The sequence below is a fragment of the Centrocercus urophasianus genome, unplaced genomic scaffold, assembly GCF_019232065.1.
Source record: "Centrocercus urophasianus isolate 14NV4802_14NV808 unplaced genomic scaffold, USGS_Curo_1.0 seq_10, whole genome shotgun sequence".
Lineage (NCBI taxonomy): Eukaryota > Metazoa > Chordata > Aves > Galliformes > Phasianidae > Centrocercus > Centrocercus urophasianus.
Window position 1 is genome coordinate 57,488,583 of NW_024884142.1, and position 20,042 is coordinate 57,508,624.

The 20,042-nt window shown below is 39.8% G+C and overlaps 1 protein-coding gene across 1 annotated transcript; it reads right to left on the reverse strand.

Annotated features, from left to right (window-relative positions):
* Positions 1 to 1,360: 1,360 nt before the first annotated feature.
* On the reverse strand, positions 1,361 to 18,891 carry RAB32 (RAB32, member RAS oncogene family). The gene is made up of 3 exons (XM_042827724.1): positions 18,630 to 18,891; positions 4,488 to 4,765; positions 1,361 to 2,966 (listed from the first exon to the last, which is right to left on the reverse strand). The coding sequence occupies exons 1-3, from the start codon at positions 18,856 to 18,858 to the stop codon at positions 2,817 to 2,819; spliced, it is 657 nt and encodes a 218-aa protein (XP_042683658.1). The 5' UTR covers positions 18,859 to 18,891; the 3' UTR covers positions 1,361 to 2,816.
* Positions 18,892 to 20,042: the final 1,151 nt, after the last annotated feature.

A 20,042-nucleotide genomic window follows, 5' to 3' on the forward strand; every position in this document is an offset into this window, starting at 1 on the left:
AAATAAATGTTAGACACTTTTTAAACTTATTAGCTTGCTAGATGTTGTCTAAACTTGCAGATATCTTTCCAAGCCAGAGATTGTGTTGATTAAAACAGGGTTCCATATCTACTATGATTGATTTTTGTTGTTGGTATTGCCTGAACATCACTCAGGCTCAATTTCTCCAGTCAGTAATACATCAAAACTACTATACAGTTTGATACTCTTGGTCATACTACATTCATTTAGAATTTCAGAAGCTAGCTGGCTATACACAGGAGAAGGAAATCACTTAAATATAAACAGCAGTAGTTTTTCAAGCACAAGTCTAGATCTACAAAACTAATGTACTTGGGGTTATATCGTCACTGACATGACAGTGAAGGTTCATGCATCCAGGTAGAGTCCTAAAGCTTCATCCTGATTTTCATTCTGCTGTAAGTTTGAAAACTAAGAATAAGAAACAGCACAGTAGGTGCATGATTAAAAAAGACAAAAATAAAACCAACAACCTGACATCCACTACATCTAGCAATTCCTGCAGTCAGGTAGGCATTCAAGGAATTAATGTTATAAACAGTCTAGTTTTAAACACATTAGATAAAGAACTGGCCTTTTTCTAGTAGTAAAAAGCCTTCCTGTCATTACATGGGTCCATTAATCCTACTGATTTCAAGCCAGTTGAACATGAAATCCCATTTTATCAGAAGTTTTTAATCACACATTTTGATTTATATAAGCATGAAGCCAACAGGCCGTGCAAATGCTCCACTAGTTATGTTTTAAGTCCAGAAGACAGCATGCTGGAGATTAAGTGGGCTTAAGTGGATTTACAGTCCAAGTTAACTTGTTGTGGAGAGAACAGGAAAATTACAGTAGTTCCAGGTTAACTAGGACAGTTAACAACCCCAACAAGGAGCAAAGTCAGCAAACAAAGAACACAGATAGGGTGCAACTCACTTTCTGAAGCTTTGCTACTTTCAGCTTTAAAAAAAGTTTGTAATTAAACTTGAAACGTCCAGCTAATCTGCACAAGCAAAATGATGTATTCTTTGTGGTGCTACACAGTGGGAAGATGAGATACCATGGACATAATCAGACTAGATAAATGCTCATGAGGACAGTCAGGCATTGAAACAACTTCCCTGCAGGTCATGTAGTCTGCCATTGAATGTTTAAGACCAGAATACTACACAAAGGCCTTAACAGCCAGGTATGGCCTTACTTTGAGGATGATTAGAAGGGTTCTTAAGTTCTTGTCTAGCCTAAATTAATTTATAACCCTCAACAAGTTAAACCTTGTTTTAGTTTATGCCATTCTGTTCTGTGGTAATCTAAAAGCCTATAACATAACTATTGAAATAAATATTTTCATTGATACTTGAAAACAACTTTATTTAAGGTGGCACATATGATGTGAAGATTCATTCAAAAGCATACACCAACAAGAGAAGATGCCCAAATATATTTATTTGTCTCTTAAAAAATATGTTACTCTTTAGAAAAGACAACAGCCTAGGTAATTTCAATACAGATTAAGTATATACCATCTGGCAAATACTTCATGCTGATGTTTACTTAAACATCAGTACCAGACAAGCAAGCAAAGAATTATTTAGTCAGTAGCAGTGAGGTACCAAGACAGAAGAAACCCTTTAAAATTAAGAGGAACTCTAGAGTGTTTCAGCCTAGCAAAGCCAAAATTCCATGAAAATGACCAAGAACTGAAGTTCTCTACTCCTTTTAATCTTCATCTGCTGCCAGAAATACATGGGTTATAACAAGGAAGTAAGCATCTCAGTAATCAGAGCTACAAACTGGTAAGTCAGTTCACAAACTCTGAGTAGTCAGAAGAGTGCAGCACTGTTCTAAAATTAAAAAAGGAGGTGGGGGATTTTTGACAAGCTAGAAAGATCCAGTTGAATTATTTTTTCCAAGGCATCTATTCTTATTCAAAATATTTAGAACCATCTCCAGAAAAAAGGAAAAAGCAAGTTCATTGTCATAGGACAGCAAGATATTTTACCTAGTCTTGCTAAAGTTTTTTGTGTTAGTGCATGAAAAGACTTCTGTATGTTTATTTTTAAATGTGAGTACGAGTGAATTACCATAAACATGACAGAAATCAACAGTATTGATATACTTCACAAGTATAGTATTAGCTGAAAGTAATACTCTTTAAATAGCTGAAGATGTATTTTTGTTAGTATCTACATAGCAGTGCCTTTCCATTAAATACAATCATTTACCTTTACCTATCTTGTTCTTATACAGTGGTGAAAGCAGCCTTTTCCACTTGATTCTGGTGAACACACCAATGATGATATTGATCCCTTCAAGACTTCCAGAATGTCTTGATCCAAGAGAGCTAGCAAGGAGACAGACCCTCATAGTGGAGACAGATATGTACAAGTATAGGTGAGAAATCAGGCTAAAGCAGGGCATTATTGGTGACAAAAGAAAAATATTCAGAGGTGCAAGTGACTGTTCAGCTAAAGCCATGAGTGAGTCCTATTTGGAATGCAGCATATCCTAGAATGCAAAGTAGACACTGAACGTTGTCTTTGTTCTTTTTTAGGAGTGTAAACACTACCTTATGTTCCCAAGTAAGCACTAATTAGATTTAGATGAAGCCACTCAAGCAAGAAGAGTGAGAACTCACAAGATACTCTTGTTTAGCATGAAACTGAGTATGTAAGCACCCACAAGAATCACCTGCTCAGATAATACCAGACACCCCACATGGATTGTCACAATGCAGCACCATAGCAGCAGTTTGATTTAAGGAACAGTCTTGCTGCTCATTCCATCACATTTGTCAAACAGTGGTAGTATTAGCAGCACTGCGATTTACTCTCTGCTTTCAATGGGTCTAGGTCCAGTTTTGGTTTCCCCACATCATTCTCTTCATTAGGAAAGGTTTTATAGTTGGCAAGGATGTTATCCACCAAGAATCGAGCAGCTTCATCTATGTTGATGTTGTCCTAAAAATAGGAATGTAAATAAGTTAGTTTGTTGGATTTTTTTTTTTTTTTTTTGCTTTTAAAAAGTCACACTTCCCTGTTAGAAGCTGGCCAGATATAAACTTCTCTAAAGCCACCAGCAGAACACAGGTAGCTTAGATGCAACACAACTGCTCAAAATTTTGCCTTTTGTAGAAAAAAAAAAAATCATTGGAAAAGTTTAGTAAAGCTATTCACCCACCATACATAAAGGATAGCTCGACTCCAAAGTATTGTGTAGTCTGGGGATAAATCATCTATGTTCAAACAATTCATAAGTGCCAAGCTGCATTTATGCATCAGGAAAGATAACAGGCAATTAGACTGCTTTTAGTAGTGCATGGCCTTTTGGGGCCTACTCTTCTTTCTACTGCAGTATGAATGAACTCATTTATCAAAAAAGATCTTTTGAATCAGCCCCAAAAACCCAGAAAAAAAAAAAAAAAAAAAAAATCAAGGTGCCTCATCCACAATTTCCTTATGCATGCTTTGAGAAGTATCTTAACCTACACTCCAAAAAAATGTGTATGCAGAATACCTGAAGCTATATTTCAGCCTAGTACCTTAGTCAGTGTGCATCTCTATTCCTTATTTTAAGGTGGTCAGGAAGAGATTTGTTTCTTGCCATTCCTCTTACAGATCTTTGAAAAAAATGCATCATCAGGTGCTAGAAATGCCTCTGACATAAGTACACTTTATGCCAGTTTGTCAACAGCAACCAAAGGAAGCACACAACTCAAGGGAAGAGAAGGATCTTGAAGTTTATCCTAATATAATGAAATTATCAGCCAGTAACTGGCCCTGTCATACACATCGATGCTTGAGATTAAAGGTTTTTCAACACGAAGGCAGTCAGGTTAAGAAGCTGTTGATTTTACTTCCAACTAAGCTACTGTAAGCACATACGCACATTGGCTGAGTTTGATTAAAACATTTGAAACTACTCAAAGGTAAGCTTTATTGGAGAAAAGCCGCTGTCCCTTAGATTGTTTCTCTTTAACTGGGTCATTAGATTTTCCCTAGTTCAGTCTTGCCATTACTTAAAAAAGTAGAAAGTGGTTTAATGTCATCATCTAGGTAGATAGTAGCAAGTGAGCAGATAGCTTTAGCTGGAGTCTTACCACTTCCTATATGCACCAGAGAAGAAAAAAGCTGCAATGGGAATTCTTCCACTCAAAGATGCAGTGTTTTTGTTTTTTTTTGTCAGATCAAAATTTATTAGCACTGACATCTAAAGGACAACACTGATCTTAATGCACGCAAGACCAAAAAACCTTATTGAATTCAGTTAATGTTTCCACTTTAGTGTTGTCTGAACATAAGATGCAGTTCAAACTAAAAATGCTGTAAGCCTTCCTTAGCAATGAACTATCCTGAACACCACTTCTATTTCTCATTGAACACTGGAATCTGAACTGTCACTTCCTACACCTGATAAATTTCCTTTCAATATGACTATATTCATCTGCTTTCATGCCAATAGGAAGCGCACTTAACGCTTACCTTGGCAGATGTTTCAAACCATCCAATAAAGCCACCTTCTCTGCAGAACTGGTCCATTTGAGAAAGATTCTGGCTGCCATCTTTCTTCTGGTCACACTTGTTTGCAAGAAGAACAGCAGGGATGGGGCTGCCATTAGGAAGAAGTACTTTACTGTCCAAATCATGCTTCCATTTTGAAACAGCCTCAAATGTGGAGCCTCTTGTGACATCAAAGACCACAAAAGCACCAACTGCTTCTTTGTAGTAAACCCTTGTCATATTTCCAAAACGCTCCTGGCCTGAAAAGGAAAGAAATAACAATTTTTATGTACTTGCATTCACCACAGTTTATGCTAAAGACTATCAGGTTAGTACATACAAGTTCACAAGTTCAGTCTTTAGGTCTTCTAACAGCTTACACATTGTCTCTTCCATCCTATGTAAGGTCATTGCAACAGCCAGTATGTACTCCCCCATGTGACAAGTTGCAATTGCACGTGACAAGTAAATGCAAATGACAAGTAAGCTTTAAAGTATACTTTAGTAGTGCCCTTTGAGAAGTAATGCCTAAAAACACTATCAGCACAACTAGACATAAGTCATTCTTCTCACAAAAGAATCTTCTTTGCGATTTAGATGTAAACCTAGCCATTTCAAATACACATTTAAGCAAACACAACATTTTCCTGGAAGGCAGACAAGGCTTTCTGCAAGCACCAACGCAAACAACTTTCAATGAATCCTCTGAGTATCTTTTGAAGATATTTTCCCTTAGGGAAAGCTTGAAAGGAGCCAGCTTAGTAGTTCATAAGCTTTTCTTAATTATTTTTAAGTCAGACCTCTCTGTAGTAGTTCCTAATTACCAAAGCCCCAGGATTTGGTACAAGGTGAACAGAATAGTTAAGGCACAATCATTCATAATAAAAATTTAGAAACAAACTAACCATCAGAAGAAAAGGCTTTTTTTTTTTTTTTAAAGTAACATACAGTTCTTGTTGTCAGTATACTCAAGAAGTAGAATTAATGCCAAGTTCACTATTTGGAAGGTCAGATTTTCATACTATACTTATGCTTAAGTGAGCACAAGTGTCAGGTGTGATGTATGAGCATGTCACTTTAAATTTGGACTACTAAAATGGTTTTCTACTTTGTTCAGAAGCCTCTACTGGCAGAAGTGGTTCCAGCTCTATATTTTAGTTTTACAGTATATTTTCACTTCAGCTGTTAGCATGTATTCTGTATGTTCTAGAATACTAAATAAGGATTTTAACTTGGAACATCATTGTCCTTTCTCCCCCCACAATGACATTCAAGTTTACCTTTGATTTGCAAAGACTGTCACCAGAAGAAATAGGCATTATCTGCTCCGAAATGAATCAGAAGTCACTAGATGAAGGAACTTAGAGTACACTATTTTAAGGTCAGTATATTTCAGATTAGCTCATCCCCTGCAGACACTTTCAGTGAAGACTAAGCATCTGATAGAATTGCCCAGAATCAGTAGTAGCTTCCAGAGAATTATGAAGATCTAGGAAGAAGACTTCCACCCCCCGTACAACCTCGAAGTACAATGGTGCAACAAAGAACATCACAAACCAATATTTTAGGGAACAGAAGCTAAACAGGAATTTAATCACTAGCAGCTGAGTATCTCTTCTGTGACCATAGGAAGCAAGCACAAAAGAAAAGCTCTTCCTTCCACACTCAAATCTCAAGTTTTGATGCAGGATTTCTGCCCAAGACTTTTAGGACCAACAAGCTGGATACCAAGCATGTATCTATGACTGTCACTGGATGAGGTGCGTTCTTTCTGAAGTGTCAGAAAAGTTGTACAGAAGTCATCTGCCATAGTGGAGTTACTATGTGTGAAAATTGTGCCAAATAGTACAGGAAAATGATCGTACCTTAGAGATTAAAAAGCTAAAAGTGACTAGATGAAACTAGACTTAGTGTCTTGTGCACAGAACTGTGGGAAAGGCCTGGAGTATAACAATGTGGTTATTACAGGAGTATGGAAAGAACATAAGGATTAGTCATGCTTGTAGGTGTATTGCTTTGATTTGCCTGACAGTAGCACAGACATTTTTCTGTTTCAGGTTCAGGCCAAGCTACAGTGCAGTCATGGACAGAGGTTACGTCTGGGGGTACAGAAGTGGCTGCATTCAGTGCAGAGTTCTGTATTCTCTAACCACAGAGTTTTCACATCTAAATGACTCAGCACGCATCACCATATTTTCCAGTAATTGCAACAGCAGTAAGTGAAATAATTGCATAACGTCCTGCACTGGCAACTAGTTCGGTTCCCTACAGTAGCATCACAGGAACTCAGCTTAGTTTAAACCTGTATTAAACTTCTGGAGCTTTTCTCGATTCCCAGTTTAGCTCTGTTACCATATAAGGTAAGTCAAAAACTACATTTAAGGAAAGACTTATAGCCTAATCTGACAATAGAAACTTTAATTTACTACAAGAGATGGGTAATCAATAAGAGAATCAAGTTTTGCCATCCTTTTCTTGAAGTTTATTTATGTATACATAAGTGCCTACGTTCCTATAACAGTTTGCCCCAGTGCAAGAAATACACAAGGGAATCCTGTTTAGCAGCATGACTTACTGTGGTTTGGCTTTTCAGTGTGCTCCTACTATTAATGTTGATCTTAATTTCTGATTATAGGATGGAAACTGAAGCTAAGAAAAGCAATTTAAGTGTGCAAATGACTGCTGGATATGCACAGTATTGAGTATGTGTGGGTTCATTCCTTCGGAAGGATTTTCCTATACCTAAAGCCTTAATATGCCAGAAATCAACTTACTGACAGCAAAGTGACCTATCTAAAAGTTTTCCCAGCTATGCTCTCTGCTGGGAAGGTAGGTTTTGATTCATCTGACAATACCAAAAGCATAGAACAAGTCCCCCTACTTTGTATGATCTGATTTTCCTAGTCAGTTCTGAAGCAATGCTACTCTGAGAAACCTGGGCTGTGTTAGATGCAACTAAGCCCTTTTCTTCACCTAGAGCACTACTACGAGAAGTAGTCTAACTTCTCTCTTGGAAGAAACTACCAGTTATGACATTCTCCAAAAACTGTGTCATTGGTGAGGATGGAAAAGATGACCATGTGTTAAAAAGGCCTGACAACTGGAAGAATTGTGAAACAAATAGTTTCTCTTGCTGAAGGCAGACTATTGACAGACTACTCAGTGAACGGCCAGAATTCAAAATCTGATTCTGAACACATCTGGCAGTTCAGCATCAAGTCATCTTAAGCTATACAAGTATGACTGAAGTGAAGAGTACCCAGAAGTGAAAGCACATCTAGCTGAAGAGTTTTGCTTCCAGTCAGCAAGTAACTTTGAAGATCATTCCCACTAGTTTTACCATTTTTTCCTCACTGGACCCAGTAACAGTTGTCAATATCTGATAAATAATTAAGTACTCAGCTTGTAAATAAAGCCAAGCAGCTGTTGCTAACATTGTCCTTTAGAATATTGAAAGGTATTTTAAGGCAGTGTAATAAGAAATAGCCCATATAAGAAATAATCTATAAAACCAAGCCAAGAGATCCTGCTATACTTCTTTCTTCACAGTAGTGAAGAAGGTCAGATGTTAGAATCCTACTGAATCCATTCAGAAAGTTCAAGATCCATAAAAGTTCCAACCTGCCAGAGAGTTACAGTTATACTTTTATTTCAACAGTAAAAATCTCAAGTATAGTTTTAAATATTGCAGACTTCAGTATCACAGGATGCTTATTAAATCATAATGAGCAGACTAGTGTTAATCTGGGAATACTTGAATTTTCTCCTTCCTTTGTGAGAAGGATCAACCGTTCACCATGACTCTCAAGAGTCAATGTGAGTCATGTCACAATTCACAAAGGGTAACACTACTGAAAGCCTAGTTTAAAAAGAAGATTCCTTAGCTGTCTTGTCTGGTGGTCTAAGTGCTGGGATAAAGCTCCTGCAGGTATAGAAATACTGATTTTAATCCCTATAGAAGTTTTGAAAGAACCTCCTGCTCAGTGTTTCACAAGTCAATACATTTGGAAATGCATCTCAAAGTTGATACTCATTTAGTCCAAAACAGTTCAGAGCTAGTCATAGCAGGAATCTCTTAGATAACAATTCTGCTACAAAATCAATATTGATCACAGTGAACAGTACTTAGGAAGGACAATACTTGTTTCCTCACAGACATCCAACTTGCACTTCCAGAGGCATTACCCAACTTCTAGAGTACAAACCAGAAGACAACTTTTTCCGAGGAAAAAGCTTGTACACAACTACCATGATATGATGTCTAAAGCAGAAACGCATCAAGCTTCACTACAGTACAAGTTTGTGTACATGCATGAAGAAAATAGATCAGTGCAAGTAAGCACTCTGGATGTATGTAATAAAAAGCCTCCTTTAATGAACTGTGAAAAAAATGGTAAAACCAAAGTTCTGTGAACATTTAGAATAGACTCAATGAGACCAGCACTATGCACAGCCTTTGGTAGCTGAGCACACCAGGAAGTATGGTCCTATGTCCTTTTAGACTTCACTGAGCATCATCTCAGATCCAGAACACCCATCACCAAGCCAGAAAAGCTCTAATGCGATTGTCAGCACCATGGCTCACGGGTTCTTGCTATCAACTATTCTGACTACAAACCATGTAGCATGCTAGCAAAACATGTACCTGTGCTAGTATGCTGTATAGTTCAGTCTTCAGTGTTGAACTCTACAAATTAGTTGTCTCACTGTCCTTAAATTGGTTTGAAACATTTGTTTTTACTTAACCTAGACATAAAAGAATTGAAAAAAAAAGTTTACAGCAAATGAAAACCTTTCTTCCTTATCTTCCCTCTCCTTGAAGTAATGAACACTTTCTCTCCTGCTTCAGCAGTGCTGCTGTAGAGATTAAAACCTCAGGCTTTCCAGATGTCTAGGTCAAGCTCTGACATATTATCAGGGGAACATCTCAGTGGCAGCTCCTTATCTACAATGCCAACTCTCAGCACAGTTCACATCACACTGTATGGTAGATTTAAGTTACAGCACCATCCAAATGGGTTGGGCATGCAGCCCAAACCCATCACTAATAGTTAGTTAAGTTTTGAATGGGACAGCAGTTCCAAATCCCTAATGAGATGTAGGCAAGAACAGACTACACTTTGAATGCCTGTTGGTCTTACAGCTAGATGTCAAATGCAAGATAAGGATGAGGATGTATTGCCCCATTCTCCAGACAGCTGAAACACATTTGAGCACCACCAGATCCAGGTATGTGCTGACTGGTGGGGTATTCTCTAGCAAGATATACAAATACATTACTTCCAAGCCACCCACCACTGCTGATATTATTTCCCCCCCACTCTCTCCCCACACCAGGACAGCTTGTCCCAGAACTGTCTCACTCAATTACAGCAAATCTGTTATTCAGCAAAAAGTAGGTTAACCAAACCACTATCAGTTTTACAGGACATGCTCAAGTGACTGCCTGCTTTTTCACATAGGCAGCAGCTGAACATTGTGAGAGAACAGGGAGCCAGATTCCAAAATGGTCAGTACAGGCTGTCTTTCCATTCCTCATTCTTACCCACATAAGCTATAAATGCAAGATTACACAATGTTTAAACTAGATTGGGCAGCTCTGGTAGATATTAGGAACCTGTAAGTTATGAAAGCTTCACTTTTACTTTTCACCATTGCAAAAGTAATATTTGGTATTTGTGGTTCTGATGAGAAATGTTAAGAGGTTAAAGAAGTGAGAACAAGAATATTGCATTTTCTTATATTAGGCAGTACTACAAAGTTTAATTGCCTGCAACTCCTGCATTTTACAAGAAAAAAAAGAAGTCCCAGATAATTTTTTGAGTTTGTGGTACTTTCTTACTAAAGGCCTTTCTTACTAAAGGTCTAAACTCCCTGAAAGTAAGCAGACCACACCCCTCAGAGAAAGGCTTTCCAATCAAGAAATAACCAACCAGTTCACCCCTACTCATCTGACACCAATCTTAAATAGAAGAAATGACCTTTGGTATTCTAGTTATGTTTACACTAGACAGTACCATGTTGCAAAGGAAGTTGCAAGGTGCAGTTCTGTAGAACGAATGTTCTGATCTAATAACCAGAGTATACCAGATGCTATATGTATACAAAGTATGTATTTGAGAGATTTGCTCAGAACTAGTTGCAGTCATTGAAACCACTGACTATGTCAGTTCAGGGGTAGCTGCATGTTGTTTAGGTCATAATTTGATGCGTTTTCACATGTTTTTAGGAGTCTGTTTCATTCTAAAATGTTAGGAAGTAGTTCACACTAAAGTTTCATTGCATAGTACAGCCAAAAATCTGAACTAGTCAGACATTAGCCTTCTGACTTGAGAATTCTGTTAGATAAGCAGATAAGTACAAATGCCAAGAAGCTAGACACCCGATTTCTATCAGGAAAATTGATCACATCTACCATTCTTACAGATAGTAAAAGCACACTATTCTCTTCTAGAAGGTAGAAAAGCTAAGTAGGAAGAATTATTCCTCAAAAAATTTCACAGCTCTCACAGGGAAATTTACAGTAAGACTGAAACTTCATTGCTGCTTGTAGTCCTTGGCTAATCCAGTGAGTTAATATTGCCTGAGATAGCTCTAATAGCTATGTAGTAAGTTTTGAGGCAAGAGCTTGCACTTATAATCCAGCTAGCTTTATCCAGCATCAAATACATAGGAGTTTGACAGTTTGTACAAGAAAGCCTAACAGGCTTATTTTCACTTCCTTTGCTTGCATCTTTGACGAACAAATTGAGACAAGGAAGTTTCCAACTAAGCAGTAGGATTTCGTCCCATGAAAAGTATAGCTCAGCTAAGCTAACTAATTTCTAACTAGAAATTAGTTCATCATCAAATATAGTACATGTAGAAAAATGGCTGGTTTCTATTTTACTCTAACTAGGCTCATTAAAACAAATTAACTGCTAGAGCTAAGCCCTCCGCCTCCGCCGGCCCCCCCCCCCCCAAATTTGTCTCCTTCAGTGCACTGCCATGCAGCAAGAGCTACACTGTGTAGTTAGCAGTGATGCTGCAGTGATGCTGCATGGGCACTGTGGCATTTCACAATGCAGGACAAGAAGTCTAAAGTCAGTTTGTTTCAAGAATGACTTTATCATGAGACTAAGAAATTGTAACTCCTAAACCAGCCAGTGTGTCATGATACAGTGTGCCACTGGAATTCTCTATCAAGTAGCTGCCACTTTGCTCTACCCAGCTCTCTATTCCAGGAGCATTTAAAGAATAAGTTCCCATAAGCTCTTAGTAGTGACACTTAAAGGCTTTTTAAAACATTACTTGATAAGCTGCCAACATTCACACAATAAGTAGTATTTGCATTTACAGCTAGCCTAGAAGCTATCACTACCTAAAGTATGCTACACTTTCTTAGCCATAGTTAGAATGTTTATTTCTAAACAAGCTGTATAAAACCCTGACATCAAAGATCTTAGCACCACATCTACCTTTATTCTGCATATCTGTAGCCAGATGACAACTTCAAAAGTTCTTACCAACATGAAAAGCACGTTGCACCTCCCAGTCACTGCTTACTGCTGTTCATACTAGAAGTAACACTTTCAATAATTTCAACGTCAATAATTATTCCTAGTTTCATAAGCAAACAGAATCCTTTATTGCAAACTGCTTCCTCTTGCCATGGCATGTCACACTTTGGAACTTCTAGCCTGAGTATTTGAAGGAGACCCTTCACAAACTGTGAAGGCAGATCAGTGAGCTCTGCTGGAGTTGAAGGAAAATATTAACAGCTGCTCTGAAATTTAATTCCAGTGTCCTTGATTGCTACTGCAGGGAAGAAACATTTTATACAGAACACCAAAACTTTTTTGAGCCAGGCTGCTAAAGTCACCCATCTTAATAAAACAAAACAAAATCAGTTTTGAACACATCTGTAAAGCACTTGCTAACTTAAGTTGTACTTGTGTACATCCACTGCACTAACACCCAGATTTGGTGGGCACATAAAAGTAAAAGGCCAAGTGGGTGTCAGTAAATAAGGCAAAGTTACAGAGATTCTGAAGCTGGAACTCTACTGTAAGGTAAGTTGATAAAGGTCCATCTGCATCCCTGCAAACTACACAAAGAAAAATGTAGTGCAGGCTACACCAGTTTATCGCTGGAGATTAATACAGCTGACTTGTCAAATAGCTTAATTTCTGAAGCAGTATTACATGAATGGCAAGAACTTAACCAACACTTGCCTCAAAAAAACTTAATAATTTAAGTTAGTGGATTTCCACAGATTTATAGCTTTAATAACTTGACCCAGAAATTTGTTATGTTATGAGACAAATGCTATTTTTCTTCCCATTTGCTTTCTCTTCTCCTTCTTAATGAATCCATCCTGTGTTCTCTTTACTCGAGTGCTACAGAAGTATTTTTATTATGGCTTTGTACCAAATATAAGACTCCTGAACAGCTGCTAATATGATATGAATTTTATCTACTTGAAAATAAGACTGAAGTTTTATGTATTCCACAGTGATTAGAAGATCAATGACTAAAATTAAGTGATGTTTTCATTGCGAATATAAGTTAAGAGTGCTTGATAAAAATCAATACAGTAATCTTGGCTTTAAGTGTGTACTAGATCAGCTGGACTTTTAAGATCACATTCCTAAACCTATTACTTGCAGGATAACCAGAAAAGCCTATGAAGAATTTCTAAGCTTATTTCCAAGACGCTGTGAGAACATCTATCAAGTTTTCCATTTAACCGAAACCTAACTGAACAGTCCTGTCTTGCACAACCAAAGTCACTGTGCCTAACTGCCTAACCCCAGCTTCAAGACTAACATTTCCCACGTGCTTGCAGAATTTCTACTTTTAAAAACCAGCACAGAGGCTTTTACAAGTTTAGTTTAAGACAACAGAAGCAGTACTTTGCAGTGCTATATAATGTACTCAGCAAAAGAATCTTCACCTGTGAATAACCAGTATTCCACCAGCAGAGCAAGGAAATAGCTTTATTAGCAAGACCAGCATCTGTCACTCATGTCACTTGTTTGTGGTGCACAGGGATGTCTGAAAGCCAGTAGACGCAAGAAGGAACAAGTTTAACATGTTTAGCACTAAATTGGACTACTTCACTGCAGAGCTGCAAGTAAAGCAAGTCATTGTCAAGTGAAAGTTCATAAACCTAATCCTGCTGTTCCAGAGGAGTCACAGGAAAGGACACCCACACAAGATTTCCCACAGCAGGGTGGTTTCAGGAAGGAAATGCACAGTGTATCTTCAGCTCTGTTTCTTGTCTCTACTGCTTCTGAGAAAGCATTTCAGTGCCTTTACAGATGAGCAGGTCTACATTCCCCCTAAAAATTTGTCTGCTAGCCTTTCATGTCTTCAGCCAACAGTAAGTAATTATTCTTACATGAAATGTATACAGGCAAGAAGCATTCCAAGATCAGTCATGGGTCTTTCAGACCTTTCTGACTGATTAGTCTGAACTTCATCACAGAGTACTCCTGACAGCTTTCTGACCTACCTCACCTATTCCAGAATGCTTCCATCTTCACATGAAAGCAGTTGTATCTGGAACCTCCATCACCAGGTAAATAAAAAAAAATAACTTCAAACCATTTGCTAGTTTTTTTAAATGAAGCTCTAAGCTCCAAGTTTTGCATCCATTTCTGATATTACTATTTATGTATTCTCTTCCTTACACTTCCTTACATGTTCCTCACTCTTAGGAATATCTAATGAATGCAAAAGCACAGTTGTGGGCAGGTCATGCCTAAACTCTCAGCCTCCACCCTAGGCTCACTTCCAGACACAAAAAAAATTTGTTTATACTGCAAGAAACAAGCTTGTGACCTAGCACCTTGAAACAACCCGGCAGTCCTTCAGCACCTCAACAGCACAAATGCAGAACAAGAATAAACTGAAGTATACAACAGCTCAAAGTTGAAATATTTTTTCACATGGCAGCTTGAACATCTTTTAAACACCGCCAGCAAAACATGTAACAGTGCAAAGTTATAGTTCACAGAACATGTAGCTGCAAAGTACACCACCTGTACAGAGGAGAGATCTAACTTCGCTGGGACAGATGATCAGGTACAGTTTGATAATCCTTGGTATCTAGACCAGAAGGCTTGCATTTTGCCTTCGTTATCTCGCTCTGCAAATCCTTTTGGGTCTCTCTTCCCCACTGTGAAGTGTGTTTAAACTCTTCCCTTCCTTTCTTCAACATCCATGGATTCCTGCACTCATTTTCCCATTTCTCATGGTTTCCCACAGATAAAAACAAGTTAACTTCCAAATAAACTGAAAGCTTAACATCATGAAGGGTTATTTCAGGCCTTCAGCTTTGCTTTTGAGGAAAATACTCCATGTGATTTCTCTATCCTCTTCAAGTCAGAATTCAAATGTTTTCAAAGATACAGACAAGATGTCAGTAACAAATGTGCATGCTACATGTCTTATCCATTGAAAATTTGTATCTAAGTATTCTAAGCATGCAATAAACAACTGTTTCTATTCTGTTCTGACAGTTCCATTGCTACGCTCTTCCAGAATTTTGAACTTTTTCAGAGAAATTTTAATGATTTCCTGGAAAAAGGATACCGTAGCCAAAGCTAATGCAGAATGCATCAATGCCTCACTGAAAGCTATTTTAAAAAAAGCAGCTTTGTCTAGCAGATATTATTAGTAACATTCATGAAGGAAAGTCAAGCTCTAGTGATTACCTACGACTTTTACCATTGCTACCCTCCAGAGAGTTGGACATTTTTATAGGCTGATGTGAGTGACAGTGGTAGCCAACATGATTATAAAGCTAAAGCTACCTAGTCACAGCTCTTACTATTTAAAATCAAAAGCATGATTGATTTAGAGGAAGTCCTTGAAGTAATTTTTCAACGCAGTTTAAAGTTTCATCGGTATGCTGTATTCACCTCCTTCACTGTACTGTGGTCAGGGGAGTATACTGATGAAGACAGCATGTTCATCAAGTATGAATCTCAAGCATACTGAAGTAGTTTAAAAACTTCCCTATCATTAAGATGCCTTTGTTTTCGTATCTCTTTACCACAGTGACTCATCTCTATCTCCTAGATATCTCATGTATTATGTCCTTTGAAGAAGAGGGTTAATCTTTCAATACTTTCAGAATTTATCCTGGAAGAATTGCTAAGCATAATTTAACATGCTGGGATGAAAACAACACAGTAATGCCCAAGGGCAGCTAAGATTTAGAAGTTTTGCTCCTGTACAAACATGCATATAATCTGAAAGAAGCTGAACAGAATATTTCATGAAGCAGACAAGATCATTTGACAGTGACTGACAGTAGTCTCTCAAGCTTTCTCATCTCTATTGCTAGAAAGGCTACAACCTGTGTCTATATAAACAAAAATGCCTGAGTATTTACAGAATATGAAAGTATAGGTACAACAGCACCCTTCTTCCTTTTAGCACCCAAACCTGCAGGAGTCAGCCTTCCCGTTGTAGGATACAAAGTAATGCAATTTTCACCAGAAGAAAAGAACTGGCTGACTATAACATTGTCGGGGCCTATCAGGCAATTACATGGATTTATGACTAAAACCTGAGCTAGCACCAATAAATTGAAAATATTCACAAACCTGCAGCACTGCAATACACAGCGCAGCATTCATCAGTTTGATGTCTGGCTACATTCACACCGGAAGCCAGCACTGTATCTGCATTATAATCCTTAGCTGATGGAATGAGCAACACAATTCATTTCTGCCATTGATTTAACTACAGAATACAGCTCTGAGGAAAGCTTTTGATGATGGACCTAACTACAAGCTGACCTAAGGAAAAAAAAGCATACTTTGCTTAAGGGCTTGACTCATGTTCAGAAGCCTTTTTAAGTACATCAAACTCAATTCAGAGCACCAGCACCACATTGCTTGCAGGGAAGTCACATGAAATGTTACTTAGCATAAGATTTAGATCTGTTCAAGAGATCTAAAGCTGTTTGTCTGCATACACCAGCAGACAAAATTATCTGTGAGCTGTTGAAAAACAGAAGACAGTTGCACTAATGAGTTAAGAGGGAATGACTATCATATGCTCAGATACTTCGTGACACGTGCTTTAGGCAACATACCCTAGGACAATATAGAAGCCATCTTCAGCCCAGTTCTTTCTAATCACTTCCACACCCTAAGGTCTTTAGAAAGACTTGTGAAGTACAGACTGAACTGCAGAACACCTTTCCAGCTCAAGTACACTTGCACTTTTAGGACCATGAAAACCCTCACAGATACTAAATTCCCCTTTTACTTCAGTGGTTAATACTTAAATGGAGACCTTGAGCTCTAGAGAATTCTGAACTATTGCTGTGAAACTGCCTGTACACAGCCCAATTAACAGCAGGAGTGCTTTCTTGTATTCTTAGTCTTCCAGTGGAGAAAGGCCCCCAGACCCTTAGAAACAGAACAGTTAGTCTACAAGATTCAACACACGAGTCTGGACTGCAAATAGGAAAAAAAAAAAAAAAAAAAAAAAAAATCACTGTATTTTGGGTTATTTTTGTAAGGGAAAGATTAGCCAGGAGCCTTACAAGAAAGTAAACATCGCACTAAAAACATCATTCAGCTTAGTAGGACATCACCTGCATCCATTAGCAGCTATTTTTTTCCCCTGAACTGTAGAAATCATATCTTAAAATGATAGTCTTAGTATTCCAGTTAGCCATCTTAAAGGGTTTAGAGGTAGTGCCTCTTTGCAGTAGGACTTTCCCAAACTGAAAGTTTGAAGTTTATAATATTCGTTACAAGTACAGCTAAGTTTCTGCTTAGCCTGTTGAAACAAGTCATTTTGGCAGAGCACGGTCTACCCCAGTGTCAGAAACCAAGGGCTGAGAAGAATTTAAACAGCTGCCTGCCAAAAACCAAGACCCTGGAACAACATTATCTTCACAACTCCAGACTTGCTAAAACACAGCCAGAGCGTTGCAGCAGCTTGCGCCAATACTGCCAATTTATTGGAAAAACTTGAAGAGTGATTTGCAAAAAAAGAAGCCACAAGAGAAGTCCTTCCAGTATTTCCCCCTCTTGAAAACAATTAATCTTTGTTTTTCCTACAGCAGAAAGACCTACCATGTGTTTCAGCACATTACAGTAAGAAGCAAGCCTTTCAGCATGAGAATCATTGCTGAAGTGTTTTAGGATGATTTTTAAAGCAGAAGCAGCTGATACAGACCTGCAGCTGGCTTGGCACAGAGATGTATCAGCTGTGCATTTCCCTTCCCTTTCATGAGCTTCCACTTGACAAAGGAGTGTGTTCGTGGAAATAGCAATTACCAGTTGTTAGCCTAGTATCTTTCAGTGCAAATTTAGAGACAGTATCTGAAATAAGGTATTTTCTTACGCAAGGAAGTGTTCTTAAGACTAGAAAAAGGGAGCTGCAGGATAAAGGCCAGGCTACATAAAAAGACAAATGCAATGCCAACTTGAAATGGTTAATGAGTTGAGAGAACACAGGCTTCTTAGGAGACTACAAAGCAAAGTTACATTTGCCATCTGTCATTTAACACTTAAGCATAAGCATTTAATTGTGATATGTACACAGTTTGGTTCTTTAAGATGCAGTGGCATTACAGAGTAGTTCTTATCACGCATAGGAGAGGAAACAAGGCTTTACTGTTCTAATGCCTTCTCAGTATCTTTTTGACACACATTCAAGTGCAGAACAGAGCATAACAGAGATCCCTCACCCCCTGCACAAGCCAGGAGTCACAAAATTAAATTTAGATTAAGCATACTACCTTAAACCACTGAAAGGGAAGCACAACCTTTTGAGACAAGTTCTAGTAATTGGAATAATTTCAGCCCGCAAGTTGTTCCTACTGAGCACAACCCACTTGGAGGAAACACGTTTCCTCTAGAAGCACGCAGTGCAGGAGCCATGAGACAGCAGCTGTGAGCAGCCAGAAGTAGAGCAGCTTTTTGAGGAGAGCTGTAAGAGCTCACAGGGCACCCGCAGCCTACTGAAAGTCAAAAACTCCTTTTCCCGACAGAAACTGCGCGCTACTCACACCTCAAAGGCAGAGCTGAGCATAACAGGGAAAGGAAAGCCACGGCAGCAGGCTTCAGAGCCAGAGTACACTTCTCAGGGGCCTCCGTCCCCATCCCTCACCTGCGATGTCCCAGAGCTGCAGCCGCACCAGAGTCTTGCTGTCCCAGTTGATGACTTTGAGAGCAAAATCCACCCCGATGGTGGCCCGATAGTGCTGGGAGAAGAGCTGGTGCACGTAGCGCTTGATAATGCTGGTCTTACCCACGCCCAGCTCCCCGATCACCAGCACCTTGAATAGGTGCTCCCGGCTCTCCGCCACACCGGACACCGGCCCTTCCCCGCCGGCCATGCCTGCACGGCCCGGCCGCGCTGCCGGGACTGCGGCGCTCCGCCGCAAACTTTCCCGGCCGAGAACCAGCCTCCACCAACGCTACCGCAGAGCCGGCCCGCGTCGGACGGGGGAAACAGAAAAAAGGGGAACCTCGCAACCACCTGACCGCAGTCACAGGACACGGAAACTCGACGCCTTATGTAGCCCGGGGAGGGGCAGAAGGTGGGTCGGGCCTCCGGCTGGGGCGGGTCGCACTTGCGGCCGCATTGGGCCGCTCCTGCGATCCCGGGCCGCTCCTGCGATCCCGGGCCGCTCCTGCGATCCCGGGCCGCTCCTGCGATCCCGGGCCGCTCCTGCGATCCCGGGCCGCGTGAGGAAAGGGGCCTCCTCCTGCAGCTCTCCCGGCGGGCCGGGCGCACGGGGCGGGCTGCAGCGGGCAGCGCGGCCGCGGGCCTCGGTGCTCGGAGGGCTTGGGTCGGTGAGGGGACAGTCTGCTGTCTGCGGGACAGCGCCGAACAGCTGAACGATCTCAAACACCGACAGCTGAACGTGTTGTGGTTTCTAAGTTAATCGTGTGGTGTTTGTCGCGCTCTGGGAACATACAGCAGGACAAGGAGTAAATGAGCGCACGCATTCTAAGAAATCAACATAAAATAGGCTTTCTGCCTTTCAGACTGTTTAGTGTCATCTGCAGGTGGCATTTTTTGGGAAAGGAGAAAAGGGTAAAGTGCGGGGGTGATCCTGTACCAGCGTGCAGCTGTCATGTGTGTACTGCAACTGCTGCCATGAGCAGCAGGGAAGTGGTGCTTGAGCATCCAGACTGCATGTGCATGCAAAAGAAAGAGCCCAAGTCAAGGCAGGATGAGGAGCAGAGGGATGACTCCAACCGGAAGCTCAGTAGCAGCTGAAACACAGAAACGACAACACTTGAGTTGGAAGGGACCATTTAAAGCCATCTAGTCCAGCCTCTCCGCGATGAACAGGGACATCCATAACTCAGCCAGGTTGCTCAGAGCACCATCCAGCCTGACCTCGAGTGTCTCCAGGGATGGGGCATCCACCATCTCTCTGAGCAACCTGTTCCAGACTCTCATCACTTTTATTGTAAAGAAACCTTTTCCTTAATTTCAGTCTAAACATCCTCTCTTTTAGTTTGAAGCCATTTCCTCTTGTCCTATCACAACAGACCCTGCAGAAGGTTT